This window comes from Triturus cristatus, chromosome 10 (genome assembly GCF_964204655.1).
Source record: "Triturus cristatus chromosome 10, aTriCri1.1, whole genome shotgun sequence".
In the NCBI taxonomy this organism is placed as follows: Eukaryota; Metazoa; Chordata; class Amphibia; order Caudata; family Salamandridae; genus Triturus; species Triturus cristatus.
In genome coordinates, this window is record NC_140593.1 from 1,057,851,310 (window position 1) to 1,057,878,106 (window position 26,797).

Genomic DNA, 26,797 nt, shown 5'->3' on the forward strand with positions numbered 1-26,797 from the left:
TCATTTCCACACTCATAAGCTCAAAGTAGAGCTCTTTGCCATTGGGATTACTTCTGGAATAATGAAACACAGAGGTGCGAAGCCAAATAGAATGCTGCAGACATAGAAACTAACATCATAGTTTTCAGTCTCAAATAAAAACCAGTTGAAATCACCTGTGAACACAGTAGGAAGGTGTACATATTATGAAGATAATAAGCTTACATGCAAGGGGATCGCATGTTCCTTTGGTGGGAGTGAGACCTACATTTAATAAAAGAAATGATAAAAAATAACATCTTGATGTTGTTTGCTCTCGAAATGAGAACATTGTTATAAAAGGGAACTAAACTAGGACCAGTGCACCACTAGTGGTCTTCACACTGTAATGAGTCCACCTTTAGGGCGTTCATGGGTTGAGGGTACAGCTCTAATGCCGAAGACAGTGTAACCTTTAAATGTCAAATCAGAGATGTGCCTGTATTCCTGCAGACACACAAAATCATTATTCTGAAGGAGCTTAAGGGAGATGTCATCTTCTCAGTTTGCTATATGTCTATACAAGTCTGCAATATTTAATGTGCACATATTTGATTTGAAAGACATACATGAGTATGGTCTCTTATTTCATAATCATTCTTGTGTATGGGGGTAAATTGTTTATTCAAGAACCTTACCAGTACAATTCAAGCTGGTCCAGGTGTCACCAGCCTAATCACTCGTTCTGTCATCATAATGTATCAATTACCTCTGAGATATAATTGATGTGTTTAAGTATTTTTTGGGGGGGGAGTTTTATATGGTGCAAACTTGATCCGAAAGTATCAGGTATCAGAGTGTTTTACATGAGCACCAGTTTCGTTACACAAGGACACATTTGTTAAGTGGTTCTCTATAGAAGCATTATTCAGACTTGAACCAGCAAAGGTGCTGAATCATGCATGTAGTTAGATGTGGAGAAAGAGCATTAATTTAAGGTGGTTGTAAATAAGCTGGATAGGGTACATTATATTCAGGTTATATTTATATGCCCACATCGTGGAAATGCGAAGAAAGGTGTAAGATACAAAGGGTATTCTTGTTTTGGAGAGACTACCCCTAGAGCATTTTTCCTGTGGGCCGAATTTGGCCTCCAGGAATTATACCCTTTCGCAATGACTGGCGTTAATAATGGTTTGGTCTGTATCATATTTAACAATTTTAATATATATTTGCCCTGTTACAGCTATCAAAATGTCTTCGTACTGAAAAAGAGAAATACATTTTAATTTACATAACTTACCACAAAGGCTTTTTTCTTTCAGTTAAAATTTGTAGATGATCAATGTGAGTGGAACAACTTAACATCTAGGTCAATGGACAGTGCTAATTTGGAGGACCTACCACCTTTATGAGAATTATTTGATTTCTTGCCTTTGGAAAAACATAGTTGCCCATATTTGTTAATAGGCAGCCCTATTAATGATATTCTTGGCCGCAGAAGGGGGTTGTGATCGAAAGCTATTGTCACTCCTCTGATTAGTTGCTTTTAGACTTTCCACTGTTTGTACTTGAGTTTGTACTTGAGTTTAATTATCACCATGCAAATACGCTCCTTTTCCCAATTACCGACCACAAAGCTGCATTTGACCATTTGTTAATTAGATTTTTGGTTGATGGCTTGGTTTACTGCAAATTAATAAAAACGTAAGTCGTAATTGAAAGGGGAATGCTGGAAATGTGTGTACTGCATTTTTTAGATCAACATTATTTAAATCGTAAGTAACTATTGTGTATTTATTTCTCTAACACTTTTGTCATTAACCACCTGACGTGTCTTCCTTTTTAGGGTATATTGGAGTTTGACATGGAGTGTTTTAAAAAATATGGAAAAGTCTGGGGGTAAGTTTAAGCTGCTTGTTTATTCTTCGGGCATTACAATTTTTATTCACCGTTATTTGATATAGCGTCCTAGATATTGGTCTATGAAATCTGTTTTTCTCAGTCCCTTTTAATATTTTGGCGGTGTGGCAACACCACAGGGTTAAAATGTATTGTCATGGTATATACTGAGTCAGGGGTAATATATGTAATAGAAGTCTCATATTTGGTCCCTTCATTCAATGAGTATGTCATCTGCTTTGCCAGTGGCTGATATTCTTGAATAGAGATTAATGAACCGTAGACAGACTGGTTTAATTCTCAGAATTAAATAACTATCTTGAAATGGTCTTTTATAGGACTACATGAACAGCAATCCACATATATGAAAAGTGGAACACTCTTGAAAGCAAAGTGTCAGGCAATCAATAATTTCTTCAGTTGTGAAAATCACAGCATTTTTTATAAAGATACCTGTAATGTTGCTTGTCATAAATGTCTATGTAATACTCTCATAGAAGGTTGAATATTTATTAACAAAGTCGTAAAGTGTTGGAAAATCTTGAATCACGCATTAGGATGAGATAACTTCCAAAATTAAACATATTTTGTCCCTTAGGAACAGCAACTTAGGCCAGACATTTGGCATCAAGGTGCTCACTACCAATTTGGTAGGTGAAAACATGTGACATTGCTAGCATTGCCTTCAAGACAATGGTATGGGATGTCAGGGCACCAACCTACAAGAAGGAAGGGAGATCATTCTGTTACACAAACAAAGAAAAGGGAAACTTTCCCCCAAAACTAAAGTTACAAAACCAACAAGGGTATCCTTCTGCCTAGTCAAAAAAGCTCAGGTGTGCTTCACAGAAAGACACCACCTCTGCACACCTATGTACATAAATATATGGCACACAAAGGGAGTATTGCACTCGCCTGATCAATGGTACCCGTGGTACTGTAAGTCGGGCATGAGCGGAACCAAGTACGTGCACGGATGGTTAGGGACCCTAAAAGATAGTCTGACTACAGGGCCAAACCTGCCTCCACCCCCCACGGCACCTGAAAAATACTTGTACACCATTGATCAGGCGAGTACAATACTCACTTTGCAAGCCATATTTTTATGTCTATGCCACAGTGAAAAGACATTCACAGGATGTCATTGGGGCAGGGATAGCAAAACAAGCTCGCCTGACGAATGCCCTGAACCATTTTTTGTCCATTAGAGTAGGGCAGAAACATGTTGGTGCTACGAGGGTCATAGGAACATTACATTCTTCATCGACCCCTATTATTAATTCTTTTATACTGTGTCCATCCACCCCACTGATAAAGGGGTAGCTAGGGTGTGGATCAGACTTTTATTTACATGTAGCTTCTCCTGCACACAATAATATTCAAAGAATTCCCTGGAATACCGTTAAGCCCATCCTGGCTTTTAGGGGTCATGATGAACCTGATGATAAAGCATGCCACTATTAGAGTGGGTCAGGGATATTTTTTCCTTTTTCCATCTCATGCAGAGGTGGTGTCTATATGTGAAGCGCCCCCTAGCTTTTTTGACTAGGCAGAGGGATACCTTTATTGGTTTTGTAACATTACTAGCGTTGACAATGTTTGGTGATATTGGATTGATTTTGGGAGGGGAACTGTAGAACGGAAATGTTTCTTACATGGTAAATAGGCAAGTACACCTGCTCTGAGTGCATACTCGCATAGGAAACTGGTACCCTGCCTTTTCTTTTGCTGATTGTGTCACACTTATCTAGTGTGTGCACAGAGGCTGAGGCCAAGGTCTGTCCCTGACAATGTGAGATCAAGGATCTGTTGTGTGACCTAAAGCGAGACACACCAAACAAGCCCTCAGATCAGGCAAAGGACAACTGTCCTTGCCCTGATTATATATAGCTTCGAACATTGGTGACTTCATACCATGTTTTGTGAATTTGTAGTGTGGTCAGATTAATTTTCTGTGACAGTGAGATGGCCATCTACTGACCTCTCTGTCCTCTGTTCCTCTTTCATGAGAAATTCAGAAAATTGTATTGACATTCTGTGTGTATGTTGTGTGTTTATTTGTACAGTGAATTTGTAGCGTGGCACTAGATGGAGGGGGAGGATAGCTTCCCCAGAGAGTGGAAATGTACTGCCTGTATTTCTGTGCCTGGAGGGTGGAACACCAGACACTAAAGTGAGTAGGATGGAGACAGGGCTACTTCTATATATTCATGAGGGCCTTATTAGCAAAGGATTGCTCATTAGTTCATAGTTCACTGCCATCCAGCCGATGGTAGGGATGAAAGATGGGACTGCACTTTCTGTTGTTCAAGATGAGGATGTTACTAGGCAGGGCACACACTTTCCTGAATATTGCTTCATGAAGTTGAAGGCAGCCATGTACAGAGAACTCACACTTCCTTATGCCCATGGTTTGGGGTTTTCTGCTTAGAGCCAGTCCCTTTGCAATATCTTGTGAGGACCATCACATTGCACAAAGAATGTGTTCAGAGATCCATCTGAACATGGAATTTAAAATAGAATGAATCCAAACCATTTTTATTATCTGCAGAACTAAGATCAGCTTGGAGGCAACCCCTGCCGAGACAGCTTCCCTCCAGTCCTCTACTTAGGGAGGCTGCAACTGGTGAAGATATGAAGCTGCTGGAGAATGCAGCCACACCAAGAACCCCAAAGTCTCCACTTTCCCAATGAAGGTGACCCAGTGGTCCTGACAGCTTCAAAGCTGGTGGCAGAGTGGGACCACTGTATGTGTCTGTCCAGCACCCTCTATGTCTCCAACTGCTGAAAGCAGGTAACTGAGAGGCTTAAGAAATGCATGTGGAGTAGAGACTCTGAAGTGGGCTGAAGCTTCAACACAAGCTAAGACGCTTTCAATGATAAAATTGCACTAAATGAAGTGTACTGAGGTGATGGCCGATGTATGCATTGGGGGGAAGGAGTGACTGCACTTGAGCCTAGCCAGCACCGTGTCTCACATTAGATGCCAGAGATCACATACAAGGGGGAAGTACATCTGCAGAGTGAGTGCAGACGGTTGTAACACCTAGATTGGAACAGAATTTTAACACTGTATTGCAAACCCCTAATTGCGCTGTGTAGTATTAAGTAATGCTATGTGACAAAATTACCTTTGCTTACTTAAAATACTAGCACTGGACTGGATAATACTTTATTATGTGTGTTGCTTAATTGTTGAGTTCTGAGCTCTACCCCGGCCCACTTCCTAACTTAGGAACCCATGATGTCTCGCCCTCGCTACCCTGAGAGTCAAGGGTTGGACTTGGCCCAGTTAGCAGAGCCATAGCTAGAGAAGCTATTTTCAGTTGTTTTTTGACTATTGGACCCTTTTCAGTGATATCAGCACATAGATGCTGACTGCCTGTACTTGCCCCGATTTATTGGGTGGTACTCTTGTCATGGTTTGTCTAAGTAAGCTTTTGTCCATTGATAATTTGTTCTGAGCCCACTTTGATGACATTAGCATAGAGAGTCTGGCTGCCTGTGCTTGTCCATCTCAGTGAGCCCATCAACTATACCTGATAGCAGATGGAAGAGCTGCCTAGTCCTGTCAAGTGGATTCAGTGTTGGTGAGTAGAATATTCCCCAAGCTGAGCTCAGCCTAACATGATTCTACTACACAGCAAATTCTGTGGCAAAATCCTCTGCCAGAGTCACCTGGTTTGTATGTATGTCACAAGCCCATCACCTCTTGTGAGCCCATTATACTCTGTGCCCACGTGTTTCATGTGTTTCACATTTCACGCTGCACACCCCCTTGTATTCTGTGCCTCACATCCATACTGTGCATGGTTGACTTTGCTGAAATGATTCTGTTTGATAGAATCTTATGCTTCCGAATGAACTACTGTTGCATGTATTTGAGAGAAGCACACAAAACTAATGCCTTATGATACCTGTTTTGTGTGTGTGTGTGTTCTGCACTGCTGCTTCATGTGCTGTACATGTTCTTTATGTACAAGTGAAGCCTGCATCCTGTGCTGCACTTGCATACAGCACCTCTCCCTCCCTCATCGCGTCAAGCTCCCCATTGAGCCCCGTGGGGCTCTCCCTTGCACCCAGTACAATAATGTTCACCTAAATTCACCAACAAAATAAATTCACAGCATGTGCAGCAACAGTGCAAGCATCCCAACAGAAAGGATGGTTACAGCACGGGTGGCAGCAGTGTGTGGTTATTCCCTCTCTCTCTCTGTCTCTCTCTCTGTCTGTTTACTCTCTCTTTCTCTATCTCTCTCTCTTTCTCCCCACTCTCTCTCTCTCTCTCTCTCTCTGTCTTTCTCCCCTCTCTCTCTCTGTCTCTCTGTCTGTCTCTCTCTCTCTCTCTCACACACACACACATGCACACACACACACACACAAACAAACACACAAATTCACAAGTAGATCAAAGGCAGCAGCAATAAGCATCTGCTGCTGCATATCATTTGCCACCTGTTTTGTGTTTTATGTGCAGCTTATGTAAATTTCTATAAGGATATAAATGCCAAAAAGATTTTCATTGGCAGTGCTTGTTTACCAGGGCATCAGAAGTTAATATGAGCCTCTAAACATGGATGTACATAAACAGTTGTTTCACTGCACTGTGCTTCCTCAGGTTTATGCTGCTCTATTGGGATCTTGACCATTTAAGTGCTCTGCAGAGACAGCACATTGTGAAAATACTTCTACGCCCAAGCTCTCTTTATCTGGGATCTCCAACTCTAAAAGCTTGGCAGTGTTTACTTCTAAAGAATGGACAATCAGTCTTTGGCCACCTGTGTGAGAAAGTGCCATCTTTCTTGCATGGTATGCCCCCACTTTATTTTTGCTGAATTGCTGATGTACTTTGACTGAGTTTCCCCTGGGCTCCTGCTAATCAGGTAACGAGGGCCTGTGTTCCTTCCCTAAAACTGCATGACAGCCTAAACCCAATTGGCATCTCTGGCCACAGGTCAGCCCCTGGTAAATGGCACCATAGGTACCCAGGGCACTGTGACCAGAGAAGGCCCCTAAGGGCTGCAGCACTTATTGTGCCACCCTTAGAGACCCTGTACCCTTACACACACACACACACTGCCTTTGCAGGCTGAGTGTCTGGGTGCAGAACTAAACAGAGAGTCGACATGTCACACCTCCCTGTGTGCCATGCCCACAACACACACTGCCCTGGCATACATCAGCCACCCCTCTAGCTGGGTGCCCTATGCCAGTGGTGTGGGTACAGGTGCATGAGCCCTGTGCCCCTACAGTACCCAGGTCAATTCCTGGGCACTGTAAGTGCAGTGCTGCCATTTAAGAGTATATGGTGCTGGGAGATCATCAACACGAACTCCACAGCTCTATGATGGCTCCACTGAAGACTGAGAAGTTTGGTATCAAACTTCTCAGCATGTTAAACCCGCACTGATGCCAGTGTGGGATTTAATGTACAATGCACGACAGAGGGCATCTTAGAGATGCTCCCTGAACCTAACCTACAATCCATGTCTTGTCTGAGGGGCTGCCTAGGCTGCCACACAGCAGACAAGTTGCTGGACCCCTGGGTAGAGAGCCATCCGCTCTCCTGGGCCTGCAACAATGCACATCCTGGGGGAGGAGCTAGGTCTCCTCCCCCAGGATGGGCAGGGGAAGCTTCAAAGGCATGTCGCCTTTGTGAGCTTCTCCAGGCCACTTGCTGTACTCAGCAACTGGCCCCTACCGGTTCTGACCCCCACTCTGGCGGGAAGACTGGCCGGAAACCCCAAGGAAGGAAAGGGGGTGTGCCAGCCTCTGCCAACCCCACCCCTCAGGTGGGGGAGGCGAGGTGAAGCACATCTCCGGGCTCTCGCCATCTTGCAGATGGGAAGCCCTGCCTAATCAGGACTAGGATACTGCCCCCCTCCAACAGGAGAGTGGCAGGATAGGGGGTGTACCCACCCCAGGGCAGGGACCCATTGGTCCCTGCCCTTTACCCACCTGTAACTTCAGTATTTAGGGGCACCCTGAACCTTCCTTCCTTAGATCCAGATTCCAAAACAGCAAAGAAGATCAAGAGACAAGAAGACCTGCCGTGCAGCTGCTCACAAGAGGAAGACACCAACTGCTTTGGCCCCAGCCCTACCGGCCTGTCGACCCTCGAACCTGCTCCTGCTAAACTCCAGCATCTCCAGTGGCCAGCAACCTCACAAACCCTGAAGGACCTGGCTACCTTGTGACTCTAAGCAACTGGGACTCCCACAAGCAGTGGCACTGCTCAAACCAAATAACTGACCCCTGGCATCAGCCAGGAACCGCGAACCTTGCGCACTCTGCACCCGCCAAGCCTGGTCTGTGCTGGAGTGAACAAAGACCCCGAGGACGTTCACCCGGTGACTGTGACCCCAAATCCAGCACCCAAGGACCCACCTTGATGCTCCTGACGACTCCTGCAACCTCAGAACCAGGGACCTCTCCAACCGCGACCAGCCGAGGGTAAGATTTTCCGACACCAAAAGGCACCCCTGCACCCGGCGCCCTGCGGTCCCCTGAGCCCAGCTCGTGGGTGCCTACCTATCCTCCAGCTACCCAACTTACCTCTCGAAGTGGTGGTCACACCTGAAGAATCTTCGTCCCCGAGCTTGCAGCCTTTGTTCGTTTTTGAGCTTCTCCATTGCAATCCATTGAGCGCCCGACGGGCTCAAAAGCACCCTGCACCCAGCCGCCCGAGTGCCCCTGGCAGTGCAATCTCTACTCTACTCTACTTCCCCATTTGTCCTGAGCAAGTGACCAGGAGCCCAGCTCCCACAGCCGCGTGGCCTGCTAGCCAGCAGCCACCAACCAAGGGCCCCCTGCCTCCCATAGGATAACATTGGGCCTAACTCACTCTGACCCGGCTGCCCCTGTGCCGCTGAGGGTGTAACAACTGTCCTGACCTGACCCTGGGAGACCCCTGAGTCTATGCCCAGAACCTTAACTCTGCCAGTCGAGTACTTACCCATAAGCCGATAACTCTCTTTTCTTCCATAGGGTAACATTGACTGGTTTCACTTCTAAGTGTGGAGTTTCTAAATTTTAAAATAGTCACCTAAAATCAACCGAGTAACGAAAACGAAAATACTCACCTGCTATCAGGAGAGATTCCACTGCTAGATCTTGGTTCCCAGCACTGACCCTGAAAAGTAATTACAACCATACTTACCGCTAACCCAATTTTCTTCCATAGGAAACCATTGACTGTTTTTCTGTGAAATTTCTTCTGTGTCGATTTTTGCAAACTACAAATATTCTTTAAAAATCGCACCATCTGTGAAAACTTAATTACTTACCTGTTTTAGATAGATGTCCCTGTGCTGAACCTAGGAGCCCAGCACTGGATTACAAAAGTAACGAGAACATACATTACCTGTAACTTGAATTTCCTTCCATAGGATAACATTGCCTGATTTTTGCTGAAAAAGTTTCTAAGTGTCGATTTTGCAAACTTACAGATATTCGTTAAAAATCGCCTGTATAACAAAAACACATTCTTTCAACTGTTTACAGGAGGTGTCCCAGTGCTGGATCCAGGATCCAACACTGAGTTAGAAAAAGTAACTATAACCCCACTTAACTGCTATGTGAATTTCCTCCCATAGGATAACATTGGTGATTTTTGCTGAAAAAGTTTCCAAGTGTCAACTTTTAAAATACAATAATGCTCCTTAAAAATCACTACTGTACCCAAAACGCTCTTACTCAACGGTTTACAGGAAATGCCCCAGGACTGAATCTAGGATCCAGTCTTGTGGTAAAAAAAAGTAATCCAAAAAGTAATCTATTGCAATTCCCATTGAGTTCAATGTATAATTATGTTTGAAATTGTGTTGCCTATTGCAACAACTAGATCTATTGCATCCACAGTCTATTGCCTATTGAAAAGTATTTATCTAAAGCCTCTCAACCTGAGAAAGTATATTTTGATGCCTATTGTTGGTTCTAAAATAAAACAACTACATATTTTTATACGAAAACCATTGGCCCAGATTCAGTTCTTGAGTGCGTGAGACCATTTGCTGACTGAGTGTGTACAACAAATGCATTACACTGTCCTCTGATACTGCCTTACTGCTCGACCAAGCTACCACTTAAGAGAGTAAGGTTATATCTAACTTTAGTCTCTGCCAAACCTCTGGGGGACTGTGCACTCTGTACACACTGTACCTATTTGGGAATAGTATATACAGAGCCACTTTCCTACAACCTGCCAAGAACTTTTCACATCAACATGACTATGTGAAAAGTCTTGAATCACCACAAGACATGAGTAAATTGCTAACATTTATTGCAGAAGTCCTCTACACAACTGGCAGGGCTGGCAACGGCGAGCACCTGCCGCTCCCTTTCAAAACATCACGCCTTCACATTCTGTGTGCTTTGTTACAGTTGTCATGGTGGCATTGTACAGAGTTCTAAACTCAGAGTCCAATACATCTCTTCTCATGTAAACCAAAAAAATAACAGAAGTAAAAGGAATTCCTGCCCAAAAGCAAATAAAAGAATAAAATAAATATTTATGCCTAAATGACAAGTAAGGTGGAGACAAAACTAACTTGAATATAGTACACCACCCTTTAGAATCCAAAATACTTAATCACAGCTAAACTTTATTTAAAAAGAAAATTTCACCATTCAGAAGTCATTAAAAATATTTACTCGTATGCTTAGACATAATCCTTGAACTTTGCAGGTGGTCTTCTCTCCTCTTCCAATCTCAGACTGCAGGCACCCACACCCATGGATGAAGACTTTTTCTGGTTGGTAAGAGGGTCTCCCACCCCTCTTTGTATGGACAGTTTCTCTTTGTTCCACCACTTTCCATCACTTAGCTTAACTTCCTGATCGTTTACATACACTATTTCCTTTGGGTTGGAAAACTTTGACTGCCCCTTATATATTATGTCAGGCAGTTTCACGTTGACCCAATCTCCAACTTTGAAATCCACCTGTTGTCTCCCTTTCACTGCCACCTTGCTCATATATTCCCTTGAGACTTCTCACACATGTCTTTCACTTGCTTACATTTCTCTTCAGACACCATTAAATAATATATCCAGGGCCTAACTAGCTTGGTCTCAGCCAACCGACCCTTTAATATCGCTAATGGTGACACATTTGTGGTGGCATTAGTGTCGTGCAAATAGCTTGCATCAAATATTTGAGCTCTCTTCTCCAATCCAGACCATTAGCCCCAGACAACTGAATGTTGTCCTTGATAACTCTGTTGTTACGTGTTTTATTACCCAGTGTGACATACATTTCTGGAACTTCTTTAACACAAATTGCACCCTGTTGTCAGTGATGAGCTCCACAGGGGCAACCTCTCTTACAAACAAGGGCTGTAAACACGACATCACCTCCTCAGTATTAGCCAATCTCACAAACTGCACTTCGGGCCATCGTGTCCCATTGTCCATCAGCACCACACCGTAACTATACGGCTCATTAAACATATACATTGGCCCTATAACATCCAAATTCAATTTATACTAGGGCTCCTCTGGAACAGGTATAGCTTCCACTGGACTGGGAAAAGTTACCTGTGTTTTGTCACTCACCTCACAAGCCTCGCATCCTCTCACATAGTGCTTCACACATCTGTCCACCCCAAGCCACCAAATGTTTCACTAATCCACCTTTTCACGGCTCTCATCCTCACATGTCCATCATGTGCCACACCCAGCACTTTGCTCGGCAAGCCATGTGGGACAACCAGCAAATATGTTCTTCTTACTACTCCCTCCTTTACACTCAACTCAAAGAACACATGCTTGAAAGCAAATGCACAGCTGCCTTCCATTCCTCTTCTGCTCATCAAAATCCACCAATGCTGCAACAATACAGAAATCATCATCCAGATCCTTTACCACCCCTTCATTTTTGAGTGGCAGTCTGGACAGACAGTCAGTGAAAGCATTCTTCGCACTGGGTATATAGTCTAACTGGAACTGAAATTCTTGCAGGCAATAGTGCGATTTGGCGATGCGAGGCCTAGTGTGACTGGCCCCATTTATAGTAAACAAATTGACTAATGCCATGTGGTCCATATGGATGGTACACTCTGTTCCCCACACATACTGACTAATGTATGCCACAACCCACCAGCAAGCTAGAGCTTTATGCTTTATGTTCAATCACCAAATACATTGATTCTTCACCTCAGAGAGCCTACAAGGCAAATCCCTCCTCTACCTTCCCTTATCTGCAACAAGACAGAACCTAAGACATGCTGACTAGCATCGGTCACTACTAACTGACAAATCACATGTATTAAATGGCTTGATAGGAATAGCATTCACCAGTTCACATTTGATGGCATCAAATTCCATGCTCAAGTCTTCACTCCAAACAAACTTTTGATTTTTCTTTATGAGGGACGTCATAAAATGGGTCTTCCCACTGCAGTTGGGAATTAAACCGCATAGAACTCTAGCATTCGAATAAACAACCATAATTGATCTCTATTTTCTGGTATAGAAGACTCTTTGATTGCTCTAATACGACTCTCCTTTGGCTTCGCCCCTTGGGCAGACAACTTGTAGCCAAGATAATCCAACGACTCCACAGAAAGCCTACATTTATTTGCCTTAAAAGTAACACTTCTCTCTTTCAAGATACGCAAAATCCACCTTAGCATCTTGTCATGGGTCTCTAAATCTTTCCCAAACAGCAAAATGTCGTCTTGGAAGCCCTTCACATTGGGAACTCCTTTAAATATAGCCTCCACCACTTTCTGGAAAACTGACTATGCTGATTCCAAACCGAAATCATTCTTCTAAATCTATATGCCCCACCATGGGTACCAAGACTCTCCTTCTGCAAGGTGATGTGGTTATACGGAGATGAAATGTCTAATGTTCTGAAAACTCTAGCCTCCTTCAACGAACTCCACATTTCTGTGATGTTGGACAAAGGTTGTTTATCTATCCATATTCTCTTGTTCAAATCCCTTAGATCTATGCCCATTCTCAAAGACCCATTGCCTTTCCTGGCCAACACCACTGGCAACAACCATTCTGGGCTTTCTATGAGCTCAATAATTCTTTGCTGACATAAGAAATCCAATTCCTGTTCCAATTCCATGCTCATTGTAAGGAGCACCCGTATAGGTTTATGGACAACCGGTCTTGCTCCAGCTTTTCAAATTATACCATGGGTAAAACCCTTCACTTTTCCAACTTTCTCACTAAACACTTCAGGAAAAGAGGTTTCCCACCCTCCTTTGTCAACTTTCCATACAGAAATGCACTCGTCCTTCAACATGACTTGTTTGGGTCTAAAATAAGGCCCAAATTCCTTTTCTCCTACCAACCATACAATCAAATCCATATTTAGCTACATAAACAGTGGCTGGAGAAAGGTCCCCTTTGAAATTCAGTGTGCCATCAAATACCCTCAAAACCTCTGCCTATTTGCCAACAGATGCTATTGGTATGAACTGAGATTTACTAAACGTGACATTGTCAAATTTCCTCCAGTCATCTGGACCAATATGGGTGAAAAATGAACCAGAATCCAGAAATTCCAATTAGCGAAAACAGTCTTTTAATGGCACTTGGGTCCACTTTCTACTCACACCCGTCATCTTGATCTCCTTTGTCTGGCATTCTTCTACAGAATCGCCTATCATCATTACAACGTTCCCCTCATCAGATTCAGACTTTGCATTCACTTCACGGTTGCCCTCAGCTGAGAGACTTTTCTTGGGTTGGGGTCTAGTGCTAGCCGATTTGGATTTGCACACTCTGGCAAAATGCCCCTTTCTTTTGCATTTGGCGCAATTTTTGTTCACTGCGAGACAAGAGGGCCCATTGCCTAAATGCTTTCTGCTGCCACATCTGCAGCACTCTAATGACTTCTGTTTTGCATCTACTTTCCTTCCCCCTCTCTTCAATACATTCTCAGAGACTTCAGTGTGCACTTGTGTCTCTAAAGCCATTTGTTCCAAATACACTGCAGTAGTATCCACATTCCTGGCTATTTCCACCCATTTCTCCAAAGTTAAGTTCTCAGTTGTTAACAACTTCTCCTGAATTTTCTTACTATCAATGTTTTCTACCAGTTGATCCCTTATCACCTCGTCCTCTAAAGTTTTGTAATCACATGTTGACGCCAACAATGTGAGATCACTCACAAAACTCTCCACCGGTTCACCCGGAGGTTGTTTTCTCATGTACAGTGTATGCCTTTCCATTATGAGGTTGTGTTTTTTCTTGATTGAGTATCCATCATTTTAATAGTGGAGGCATAATTATCCACAGCAGCACCCTCGCCCTTAACAACAGCAACAGGTAAAGGTTTTAGTACCTTCCTCCCTTCTGTGCCCCGGAGTGACTTATTAATGACAACTTCTTTTTCTGTGTAAAAACGTCCCCCTCAATAGCCTCTAAATAGGCCTCAAACCCTTCAAACCATGGGTCCTAATCCACACTGGATATCACGGTGATGACAAGAAAGGAGGTGGTGGTACTACACTTTGGGCCATATGTATGAACACATTTTCCTATTGAGAGATAATGCGTAAAATCCTTTGATACACCTGGCCCTTTGTTACATCTTGTTTTGAGATACCAGACAGGAATAGAAATGGAATATTACTTCAGATGATGTAAAATAACCACAGCGACAATTACTAACAGTTAGCTGCCTCTCAATGTGCTGATGATAATACAAATGAACAACAAGGAAAGCACACTTAGGAAACAACAGACGCAATTACACTATCTATGAATATGGGTGTCAGCAATGTATGTGCACACAGACTGTTGTTACCACCAATTCAGATACATGCAGATAGTAGAAGCAAGGTGTGCATATCACCGTTAAAGCATGCAGTCATGATTTGCCAAAATGAATGCAGGTTGTAGAAATATGGTGTGGGTATTGTGAGAATGAATGCAGGTCTTAGAAGTATGGTGTTCGTATCACTGCTGTAACTCACACTAGAGTTATCAAAAAGCTTAGGGGGTGCACGTTACAGATGGTCGGCGAACCAGATGAATTTACATAGTACTTACAGGTGTGCGTGTACCACAAGATCATACACACTGAGACATCAGCATCGATAATGAGCCAGAACATGCCAGGAGTGTTCTATATTGATAAACAACTCCATATTGACAAGTGCTAGTATCGCTCATACTCCCAAGCAATCACGCTATTGCCACCTGTATAGTCAATCCTTTTAGGGTGCTATCTTAAGCATGTGATTATGGGATCATGCTGACGCCGCTGGCGAGATCCTTCACAGAGGCCATCCGGCAGGGACTCCACACGTCAGGAACACTTCTCCGAGGAGCGTTGACATCCACGGTGCACCACCCCAGCCCCTAATGGCAGGAAAATCAGTGAAACTTCAATGCTGCAGAGGGTGGAGCCTTGCTCCTCACAGGGACATAGATCCCAGATGGCACAGCACTCAGGAAGACCAGGGCCTTTAACTCCTACTGCTCTACAGCTGGCAGGGACAAACAGGCTGGAAATCGCCTGCCCGGCCGGTAGGAAAGCCATGCAAGCCTTGTAGACCAACTTGTTGCCTCTGAAAAGTCTTGAATCACCACAAGTTGCCAAGTTTATTGCAGAAGTCCTCTACTCAACCTGCAGGGCCGGCAACGCGAGCAGCTGTCTCTCCCTTTCAAAACATTATGCCTTCCCTTTTAATGTGCTTTGTCACAGTTGTCATGCTGGCTTTATACAGAATTCTAAACTCAGAACCCAACACCATATCTGTAGATCTCTGACTCAGTCAAAATCCATGTCAGCACTTAGAGGAGTGAGAGGCATGTAGCTGGGTTGGAACACTCTGCCTCCCAAAACTGTATTCATATATACCATTAGGGAGGGTTACACTTGCTTTCTGAACAAAAATATTGTCCGTGAGATTGCTGCATGGTCCAGTGTATATATTTACTAAGTGTAAGATGAACATCCAGGGTTACAGGCCACAAGTTAGGTGAGGACGCGGATGCAGTCCTTTGATGAAAGTTTGACTACAAGGACGGTCCTACCTAATAATCCTAGTAGACTATACGAAATATAGGCCATTCTTGACCATAACGAAGGAAAGAGTCCAAATACATGGTCTGTGTCAGTTGCATGCATGTTTCTTACCACATTACTGTATGAAAGCTGACAATATAAGGTGCAATAGGCTAACTTTAGATACAGGGATAATCCCAACTAATGGTCCTGAAAAAAGACGACTGACCCAGAGGGTATTTAAAACAGCTGAAACATGTAGACCACAGATGTAGGGGGTCAATATACCCTCATAACTTAGCTTTGTTTTAACCTTGTCAAAGGAGCAACCCATTAAAGAATTTAATAGGATTCTTCAGGCAATTTTAAAATGCAATCCCTGACATTTAGATCAAGCGCTCCACTTCCAAATGCTACGAGCCCGCCTACCCACACTAGGTGAGTAGGATGGAGTCCGATTATGAAGCAGGCCACGGGTGGTACCTGTGGGTGAGGACACAACAATATATCCTACTAGATGTACTGATCACATTGATTTACCTGGGTGTAGATCTTACACTTACACTTAGAGATATACACTGGACCACGATCAACTGATGGCTGGTCAAAATCCAGCCATCAGTATCTGATTAGGATGTTTGAGAGCAGGACTCCATCAGAAGGCTGTAACATTTGGTAGATTTACATCTTTACCAGAAATTGTGTTCCTTTTGGAGACACCGTCACCCTCAGCACTAATATACTACTTGGGATGCATTGACTAGAGTGGTTGGCTCCAGTCAACATTCTTCATTATTGAAAGGTGGTACTTCGCCAGTTTGTTACTAATTTAACGTTTTCATATCTAGTCTTCTTTCAGTTTTCTCTTCTTTCTGCTTCATTGATTCTAGGCGCAACTCCTTTCCTTTTATCCCATAAATTATTTTTTTCCATTTATAGGTATGAATGTTCATCAATTTTATTCTTTCATTGAATTGTGTTGTCTATTTAAATTACCCCCAACCTCTTTGATCTGCCACCAGACTACTGGAACTTGAAGACTTTGAGAAGCCATTGGCCCCTCCTTATCTGTGTGTCTATCGAGACTGATATTTTCTTCAGGGCCCTATGTTTCTCTATAACTTAAGATCAGAAAAATTATCACACAAATGCAAGTCATTATGGTTCACTAGACTTGCCACGATGCGTGAATATAGTTGGGAGAAGGAATATTGTTGAATGATGTAGAGGGTGCTATGTTAACACATAGGAAATTAATTGCAGCTGGAGAAGAATTGAACACTAGGGGCCTCATGTAGGTGGCCTGGCATTTACCACTTCATAAATACCGAATCATACCGATTCGGTATTTATGAAGTGGTAAATGCTATGTAGGTATTCCTGCGGTAAAAACTACCGATTCGTAGAAATTCGGTAATTACCGAATCGGTATTTACCGATTCGGTAATGAGGCATACCTTCCCATTGATTGAATCAATGGGAAGGTATGCCTCATTACCGAATCGGTAAATACCGATTCGGTAATGGGGGGAACACAATCAAGGGTGGCAGGGTGTCACATTGACACCCTGTTGCACCCCTGATTCCTGCATGTGTGCACATGTGGCACACATACATGCCCTAAGGGCATGTATGTCTGCCACATTGCACACTTCTACGTGCAAAAAAATGCTTTTTCACAGCCATTCTTCATTTACCACCAACTATTAGTTGGTGGTAAATACCGACTCCACACGACACCCACACACTCCCCCTACATATCATTACAGGATTTGGTATTTACCGAATCGGTAAAATTACCGATTCGGTAATTTTACCGATTCGGTAAATTATCGAATCCTGTAATGTGCCCCCTACATTGCAAAAGCCTAAATACCGGTCGGTAACGGTATAATTACCGAAAATCGGCCGTTACCGACCGGTATTGGGCTACCTACATGAGGCCCTTGGAGTGGATGGACCTGCACCTGTGGTGATAGACTACAACCTTGTGCTGTTTGTCCTACAATTTGCCACCAATGGAGAGAAGGAAGCAAAAGTGAGGAGGCTAAATCAAAAGTGTTCTAGCTGAACGGTTCTGAACCTACACTCTCTCTTATGAACCTACCAGGCTTGTATCCTTTCCTTCACTGGCCGGATAATAGTGTTTAATGTGAGTAGCAAAGCAGGATCCTTACTACTTGGTGTCTCAGTAAACTCTGCTTCTATTAGGTGATCTGCATCCTCCCTCTTCCATCAGAAAATCTGGGCACCGCACCAGCATACAGTAAACTGCATTGGGAATAGAGCAATGGTCATGGAATTTGTCAGTTCTGGGAAATCTGAGATCTACATCAAACAACCAGAAATCTGTATTTAAATCCTGGTCCACCTGCCTCCCATAAACATCTGAGAGTGCCTAAGGGTGTTCTGTAAGAACGTGAAACTTTATAGACTGCAGTGGGCAAATCATTACTCTGACTAACTCCATTGCCATTGTGGTAAATGGCTAGGAAATGATGCCATGCTTGAAGCCAATAAGGCTCCTCACTAAGGGTTGCAACATTCTCAATAGCTTGCTCCCTGGAAGCACATAAGGATCCAGAAGCCTTAGCACAAAGAAAGAGGAAGACAGGGTGCTCTCCCTAACACACAGACCACTCCTTGTGTCATCACTGTCATTATTAAGGGGACGCGCACTCTAAGGAGATATTCCAATATCTGACTCTCAATCACGTCACATGCCAAAAACATCCTCCTGACTCTGAGCATCTCACATTTCATCTAGCACGGCAAGATGTTTCTGTAAGATTACAACACTGTCTTGGTCGCCCAACTGTTTATAGCCACTAACTGAGTCTCCCAGATTTCCCTCTATATGGTACCCAGAGAACTATAAAAAAAAAAGTTCCACTGCATTCACTCTTTGCTGTTTCCTCAAGGTCATGTAGCTTATGTTCCTCATTTGCCACAGCACTCAGCCTCTGAAAAATGCTACTTGACCTCTATCTTCCTTCCCCTCCAGTAACTGCATGGTATCCCCCTGGGGATCACCAGCAACGCTTTGTCTGTGTCCTTATTTATGACCCCCCATCCACACTTGTCCTTAAGTCCCTTGATACCTGTGAATTATACATCTTACAGAAGTATGACTGATGTCTGTGTCCACTGAATCCTGCTATTCTATGCCCAGATATTGTACTACATCACCATTAGACATAGCATACTGCTCACCTTATCCTGTTGCCGTTGCTCTCATAACCCCACTCAGCTAAGATCCGAGAAGGAGATTCTTAGAAGCAACTGGTGTTGTGTTTGGGTATGCTGTGGTCAGCCCATGTGCTAGCAGTGAGCTTTTCTCTGTGACCCTGTGAGAATTTTCCAGGCTGATTGTTCGGTGGACCTAGCTATTCCATTTCCATCATTTTTAGTACAACGTTACTCTGATAAATAGGCCCCTTCGACACCATCATCATCATCAATAAAACTTGATTCAGCCTCATTATGGCCATAAAAGTACATTAACACATAAAGTAACCAACAAATATAGTACAAATACATGGTAAAAGGAGCAGAGCTACATTTACATATATAATTATTTTTAAAAAACGGTTACTTAGCCCTTATATATATATATATATATAATGTATTGTGATAAAACCTATAGTATCAGCAAATACCTTAATAGAAATAAATGTTTTGCAATAATCAATGCTAAGTTAAAAAAGATCATCATGCAAGTTTAAAGCATGTCTTCATTCAGGACTGCAAAACTTAACCCATTTCTATGGCTGATCCAAGTTTTTTCTTCTGCGTACAGCACCTGCTTAAACGCTCGCAACCCCATAACATATCATGGGTGATGATAGCATTTGCAGATATATCAAGGCAGGTCTTACTTGTGCAAACTGGCAATTTTTTGAAATAGGTCAAATATATTTAGACCGTAAATCATTATAAAATCACAGAAAAACAAGAAGTGCATCAAATCTTGGTCCGAAAAATGATCACAGGAACAAGGCATGAGGGTCCCGGCCTTAGAGAAACCCTTATGGACTGAAAGACACCAATGAATATAATTAAACCTAAATCTAATTGAAAGAAAGCGATGGTGCAAATTATTAATAATAGACCAAAAGTGTTGATCTAAAACCCAGGGCTCATATAATGGCTAATTGTGGGTTTGATAAGTACACTATTTTCCCTTTCCAGCCTTCTCTTGGTTAAAGATTGACTTTTAATGTCTTTCACCTCTCCAAGTTACAGCTGTCTAGGTTGGTTAAAAGCTCAGGGCGCCTTAATTCCGTGAGCTGTTGTGAGACAAAACCTAACCAGGGGATGTCTGCGGCCCTGTCTAGCTTCATGCAATCAGCTAAAATAATTTGATTTAGGCAGGGTATGGGTCTAGACCATATTTTTAGCCACCATTTTATGGGGTCCACTGCGATACAATCTGTGATGTAACCCTGCCTTAGTTCTTCCTGCACCATAAAGGCAGAGGTTCTTGGAGGCACTGCTAGAAGTTTCCATAGATATTTATTTTCGGCTCCTTGCAGATCATTAACCTCCTTGTAGCCCCAGACCTCACAACCATACATTGTCATAGGGACGCATTTCTCGTTGTAAACCTTCAATAATGGTAATAAGGGTTTGCTTCCTAATCTCCTGGAAAAATATAGTGTTGCTCCTGCTGCTCTTGCTAGAGTATTTTTCTTGAGTGTTCGCTGACTCACCCGGGATCCCTTTTCATCAAATAGAACACCCAAGTATGGAAACGTTGCAACATTAGTCAAATCCCCGTCTTTATATATAAGTGATCGCTTCTCACGCTTTATATTACCAGATAACATTATAAGGGATTTTGAAAAATTGATAGAAAGGTCGATTGCGACCATAAAATCAATAATAGTATTTATAAGAATTTCAGCCCTATTGGTGTCCTGGCAAGTAAAACTGCATTGTTAGCATATAAGAAGGCAGGGATGGAATTAGAAACTGCTCTTGGGGTATCCTTACTTGCGTCGGATAACACAGCCCCTAGGTTATTAATATAAAGTGTTAATAAAACCGGAGCCAAGATACATCCCTGCCTCACTCCCCTCTTGACCTTCTATGATTTTGTTAGGGAGCCATTTTCATTATATCTAGCAGAGACAGTTAAATTAAGGTGCGACCAATGCAGAAAGGACACCAAGTCAGCATCCATGCCTATTTCTAACAGTTAAGGCAATAGTTTGGATCTTTTCCCTCTATCGAAAGCGGACGTTAAGTCCATGAATGCCATAAATATACGACCTTTTTTGGCAAGTGCATATTTGCTGGTCATCATAAGTAAATTCATGCTTTGGTCCACTGTTCCCATTACTTTTCTAAAACCAAATTGCAAGTCCGATAGCACATTGATTTCTTCTAACCAATTGCTTAGGCGATCTAAAATTACCTTTCCCATTATTTTGGCTGCCGAGTCTAATAGCGAGATCGGACAGTAGCATGCTGGACCGTCCCTGGCACCCTTTTTGTAAATAGGTAGAATCACCGCCGTGGACCAAGACTCAGGTGGGCCAACCCTTGTAGCAGCATTAAAAACCCTCGTTAAGATCTTTGCCCATGTTCCTGGATCTGACTTATAGAGATCCGCAGGAACCCCATCGGGCCCTGGGGCTTTTCGGGCTGAGTCAGCCACAAGGGCTTTCTGTACTTCGTCCACCCTAAAACATAGCGAGAGCGGCTCCGTACTGGGTACCCAGGGACTGCCAGTTTGTTCTAAAACCACCTCAGTGTAAATCTGCTCAAAATGGCTGACCCATCTATCGGCGGGAATAACGCACTCTGTTCCCGACAGATTACTATTCTTAAAAAAGGGGCTCTTTACAATCTTCCAAACTTTTGAGCTATTTGCCAGGACACTAACCTGATTTAGATCCTCCCATGCCTGTTCCCGTATGTTGTTGTTCCTTGATTTTAAAGCTAGATTATGCGCTTTCCTACAAGGTTTGATTAATTCTTGATCCCTAGGCTTATATAAGGGCTTTATGGGTTTTGGAGCAGTCTGTATTAAACCATTTATCCCCCTTAATGTCTCCTGGTCTTCCTTTACCAGTTAGATTTGTTGCAATCTGCTTTGAAAGCTTTTCGAATGCTTCTATTACCGCATCGGGCTCAGTGTGAGTATCAAGGCACTGCTTAATGTCTTCTTTGCCCTCCGTATACAGCTGGTTTAAAAAATCCTCCGGGATGATCTTCCCCCACCTAATTTTGTGAGCTTGGTCTATTAGATAGAATTCCCTATTTGCGAGGCTCTTTGACTCAACTCCCCGAAATACCATCAAACCCTTAGATTCAACAACGCTGAGTGTCATCACAACCAGTGCACTATTGCACAGATACATTAGCATGGAGTGAGCAGGCCCTGTACCTTCAGTGTAACTTTTTTATGAATCTGGCTGCAAAGCACTTCCATTCACAATCCTATCTCTCCTACCAAACCCTTTAAAATTCGTAAGAAATGAGCTGTGTTTTTTATGACAATAACCAAGATCTCCTAAGCATAACTACCTCAGTGATCCCTTCATAAAATGGGGCAAACACTAACCTTAGCAAATCACGGTGGCTTAGACCGAAACATGGTTGCTTAACAATCCAGATTCCAGGCTTAGTGCTTGGCCCTCAACAGAGGATTCTCAAAGAGCAACTGTATTTCCCCTTCTGTTTGTTTTAGGAAGGTTGATGATATAGTGCATATCTTCTTTGCAGTCCTGTATAAATCATTGTTGCAGGGATTTTAGCCTTACAAACAAGAATTGAATGTTTAAAGTGCTTTTTGCCTTATGATTTATTAAAGGAACTTAAACTTCGACCATGGGCCAAAGCCTTTCCACTCAGTTAGTTAAGATGAGGTTTACCACTCAAATCATAGAGAACACTCTTGCTAGTTAATCATACATTTTAACAGATTCAATTGTTTAATGGCCCAGGACCCAAATGAATGGGACAGATTTCATTCTACCTCTAAAAGGCACAAGTTTGCTTTCAGAGACTTAATTTCCATACAGTTCGTCCAGACCAGGCTCGAGACCTAGTGGAGTTAGGTCAAAAAACTATTGCGTCATCTGCATACATTAAAATTTGAAGAGAATGCACTCGGAGCTGGGAAGTAAAACTATGTTAGTACAAAAATATTTGTGGTAGATCATGTAAGCATAGCTAGCATATTAGAGGACATAAAAGACAGCATTGCTTTAGACCTTTCTGTGACCCCATCTGCAGGAACAGTACTTGGTCTGCTTCCATTGACACCTGACACCAAGTGGAAGGGGGGGGTGATTGTTAATATCAGAAGCCTAATGATATCTCCATCTCAACGCAGTAAATGTTTTCCCGAAGGATTGATTTATCGACACAGTCAAATGCTGTAAAAAACATCAGTAAAAGCTATATAGAATAGTTCACCCCAAGTTTGAACATATCTTTTTAGAATACAAACATTTTCTATGGTTAAAAGATTTGGTTTGAAGCCTGACTGTTCTCTGGTGACAATAGCTTTGGTGTGGCTCAGGCCAGAAGATGCACGAAGATACTCTCTGTTTACATCTTCTCCACAGTGTCTAAAGGCATTATTTCCCTGTAATTCATAGGTAACTTTCAAAAGTCTTCTATTGAATAGGGAATATAGAACTCCTGTCCCAAAACCTGGACTGGCTCCCTCATTATATCAGTGATGAAATAGAGTAGCAACTAAAATTGCCCCTTAAATCAGGATCCTTTTCATTTAAAAAATATTTATTGAAAGAATTACAATGTAATAGAGATACAAAACATAATAGCTATTTCTGAATATAAATGTTCAGGAAAAACAATATTTCTTTTGAGCCCTGCAAATCACTCCTGAATACCTGGCTTCTAGAATAAAAATACAATCTGGTTTGCCGTTGTGAGTGAGATTGATAAATAATCAAATAAGGGATTTGGTTCATAAGAATTTCACGGCTGTACTTATGTGTTATTTAATGCCTATAATTCTGAAATATAATGTATCCAGTCCTGCTTGAGTATTGAAACAACTGACCTTTTTGCTTTGGCTCCACCAAGCAAAGCTAATATTTCTAAAAACAATTTGTGAATTATTGTCTTTGCAGCACGATTCAAGTCATGACAAAGTAGATCAGCCATTCTTCTTTCTTCTTCTTAGGGAGATATAATGTCTGGTATGTTTCATCCTCTGGAGTTGTATCCACCTGAATCAGCTTGATGAATATATCATAAACTGCTACTTAAACCATTAATCTCAGCAGACAATGAACAGTATTTTGTATCCCTGTGCTGCCCTTTTCTTTTTTGGGGGGATATACCTTTGTTGCCTAATTATGGTTACAAACCTGGACATTCACAATTCAAATTCATTAATAATATCTCACTCATTATTATTCAATGCTTTAACTTAGAATGCGTGATCACTGAAAGTATTCTCTAATGGATTGGCCTTGGTGAAGGACCCAAAACTTTTTTTTAATTGATGATCATATATTAATTTCAGGTTGCTTTAGTAGGCTGGTTCCCTTCTAAAGGACCATTTATTGTCAGGCAACCCATCTCACACATTTTTTCTAGGAAATCTATCCCACATTTATCAGTTTTACAATGCTGTGGGAGCATAGCTACCAAAATGTTCCATCAAGAGAGTAGCCAGAAAATTACTACCACTCCATTTTGATCAATTCTTGAATGTCATTGGGTGAGGAAAGTAAGGGAACCTTACCCATCCTCGAAGATGTTCCATCATACCTCCTTCTGTCCATCTATCTCCCCATCCTTTCATTCATCCATCTTGCTACATTTCCATCATACAGCCTTTCATCATTCCACCCATCTTCTCATTAGTCTTTCTTCCATTCTTACACTCACACTTCCAACCATTCATCCATCTAGCCATTCTTTTTCTTCCATCAATCATTTCATCCTTCCATCCATCCAGGTATCCACCTAACCATCAACATATTCATCCAACCTTTATCATTCCATCCATTCTTTCTTTCACCCTCCTATACACAGGTTACTTTGCCCATCCATCCATCAATCCTTTCACCCTTTACATCAATACTTTCTCCTTTTGATGCTTCCTTCTTGTCATAATTTCCTTTTTACATATGTCCTTCCTTTCACATTTACTTCCTCCACCTCTCTCTTTCTCTCATTCACCAACTTTTTCTCATAATTTCTCCTTCTGGGCCCCCTCTTCCATGGTTTTCCCTTACTTTGTGGTTTTATATAGCTTTTGTCTGCAGAGTTATAGACCAAATAGAATCATAAATAACTAATACAACTTTCCAGTGTAAACATCACCCCTGCTTTGGTTGCTAAAACTGGGGTTCATTATGCCGTTATCTATCATTCTCCAAGTCAATATTTCTGTTCACATCCAAAACTGTGGGACACTTAAGCATTACAATCTCCCCAATTAAAGAGCAATGAGCTTGCTCTTTTTCAATTGTACTTGCAATTAATTTACAAATTGTTGTCCACACAGGGCTACATATACACTTCAGTGGAAAATAAACATTAAATAGTAATATTTTGTCACCTGACAGTGAAGTTTAAGGTTTTGACAATAAAAGGCAACACTAGGATGATGCAAGACTGCATAAGTCGAAAAATATTTCACTGAGAGTAATTTGGCTATATCACTGCTTGCAAGCCCTCTCTTTGAATATTTGGTGAGGTTATAATTGGAGAATATTTATTGATCATAAACTCATCTATTACCCAGGTCTCTTGCAGCCAACATAGACAAGCCTTTACAAACTGAAAGTATAATAGATAGAATCACACCTGATTCAGATGCATTGTTTATCACTGGCAGTCATGGATTCCTCTTGGATGGAGTTTGAAGGGTGTTTGAGAGAAGGACAGGTGCATTCTTTTGCCAAATAACATGCTTTTGGCATATATAGGCATGTTCCTTAGACTTTAGATCATTTCTATGTTTCCTTACACTCTCTGTTCTCAACATACAGGTCTCTCAGACCTTTCTGAATTGTAACTTACAGAAACACAGATAATGATTGTACATACTGTGGATCCTGCCAGCCCTATCCATGTGTGGTGGAGGCTAGATGGATCAATGCACAGGATGGTAGGTATTGGCTCACATTTATATTCCCCTCTTTGTTGATCAGGAGGAAATTAAAAGATGAATTACATAATTGCATATCTGCGTGACCATAAGAATGTCATGCTCAGTTTCCTATTCTTGTACTCTGAACAGTCCTGTGTTTCTTCTATTGGTTCTTCCGTTGCCAGCTTATCTTGGCACAGAACGGTTATGCTTACACAGGCGTTCTCTGAGCCTCACGGTACAACTGACCCTTACAGTTAAGTTACTCTTAAGTAATGTTACTTTCAGCATTTCATTCAATCTACACATTTAACCCACAGCCCTCCAGCTAAATTATATTCCCAGCATTCGTACATAGGCCGCAGGGGCTCAAGTTGTCTACACCACTGCTTTCTCCTTAACTGTATTTTGCCTTGCACGATTGTGTGTCACCATTTTGACCTCAATAGTTACTGACCACATCATCGACCTGACCAGTATACTGGACATATCTATTACCTCAACTTGACATTGCTTTGATGGTCAACCACAACTTCAGTTCCAACACAAATATTTTTTGTTTGAGTGCATGTAACTTACTTGTGATTTACCCGCAACCTAATATAGAATTTCCAGGAATACATCTTACCTATTCATACAATTTCTAAATCTAACCTTCAAGTCCTAGCAAGTTTTTACAGGAGAGGCAAATCCAAGTTATTACTAGTTGAGAAAATAGTTATGGTTGATGTAATGGTCAGACCGATATAGTGGGCTGAATAACTTAATGATCGTGGTCCAAGTGATTGTAATGTTAATTAATTGTTTAACTTGATATAATGGTCAGGTTGATGTAATGATTATGCTCTGTGTATTATCCAGACTGATGCAATG

General features: G+C 42.1%; 1 protein-coding gene across 1 annotated transcript in view; it reads left to right on the top strand.

Moving 5' to 3' along the window:
* LOC146796559 (cytochrome P450 3A21-like) overlaps nucleotides 1-26,797 on the top strand; it is a 426,463-nt gene that overhangs the window by 120,793 nt on the left and 278,873 nt on the right. The window contains exon 3 of the mRNA XM_085629195.1: nucleotides 1,808-1,860. Coding sequence (XP_085485321.1) covers nucleotides 1,808-1,860 — 53 coding nt within the window. The remainder of the gene's footprint in view (nucleotides 1-1,807; nucleotides 1,861-26,797) is intronic.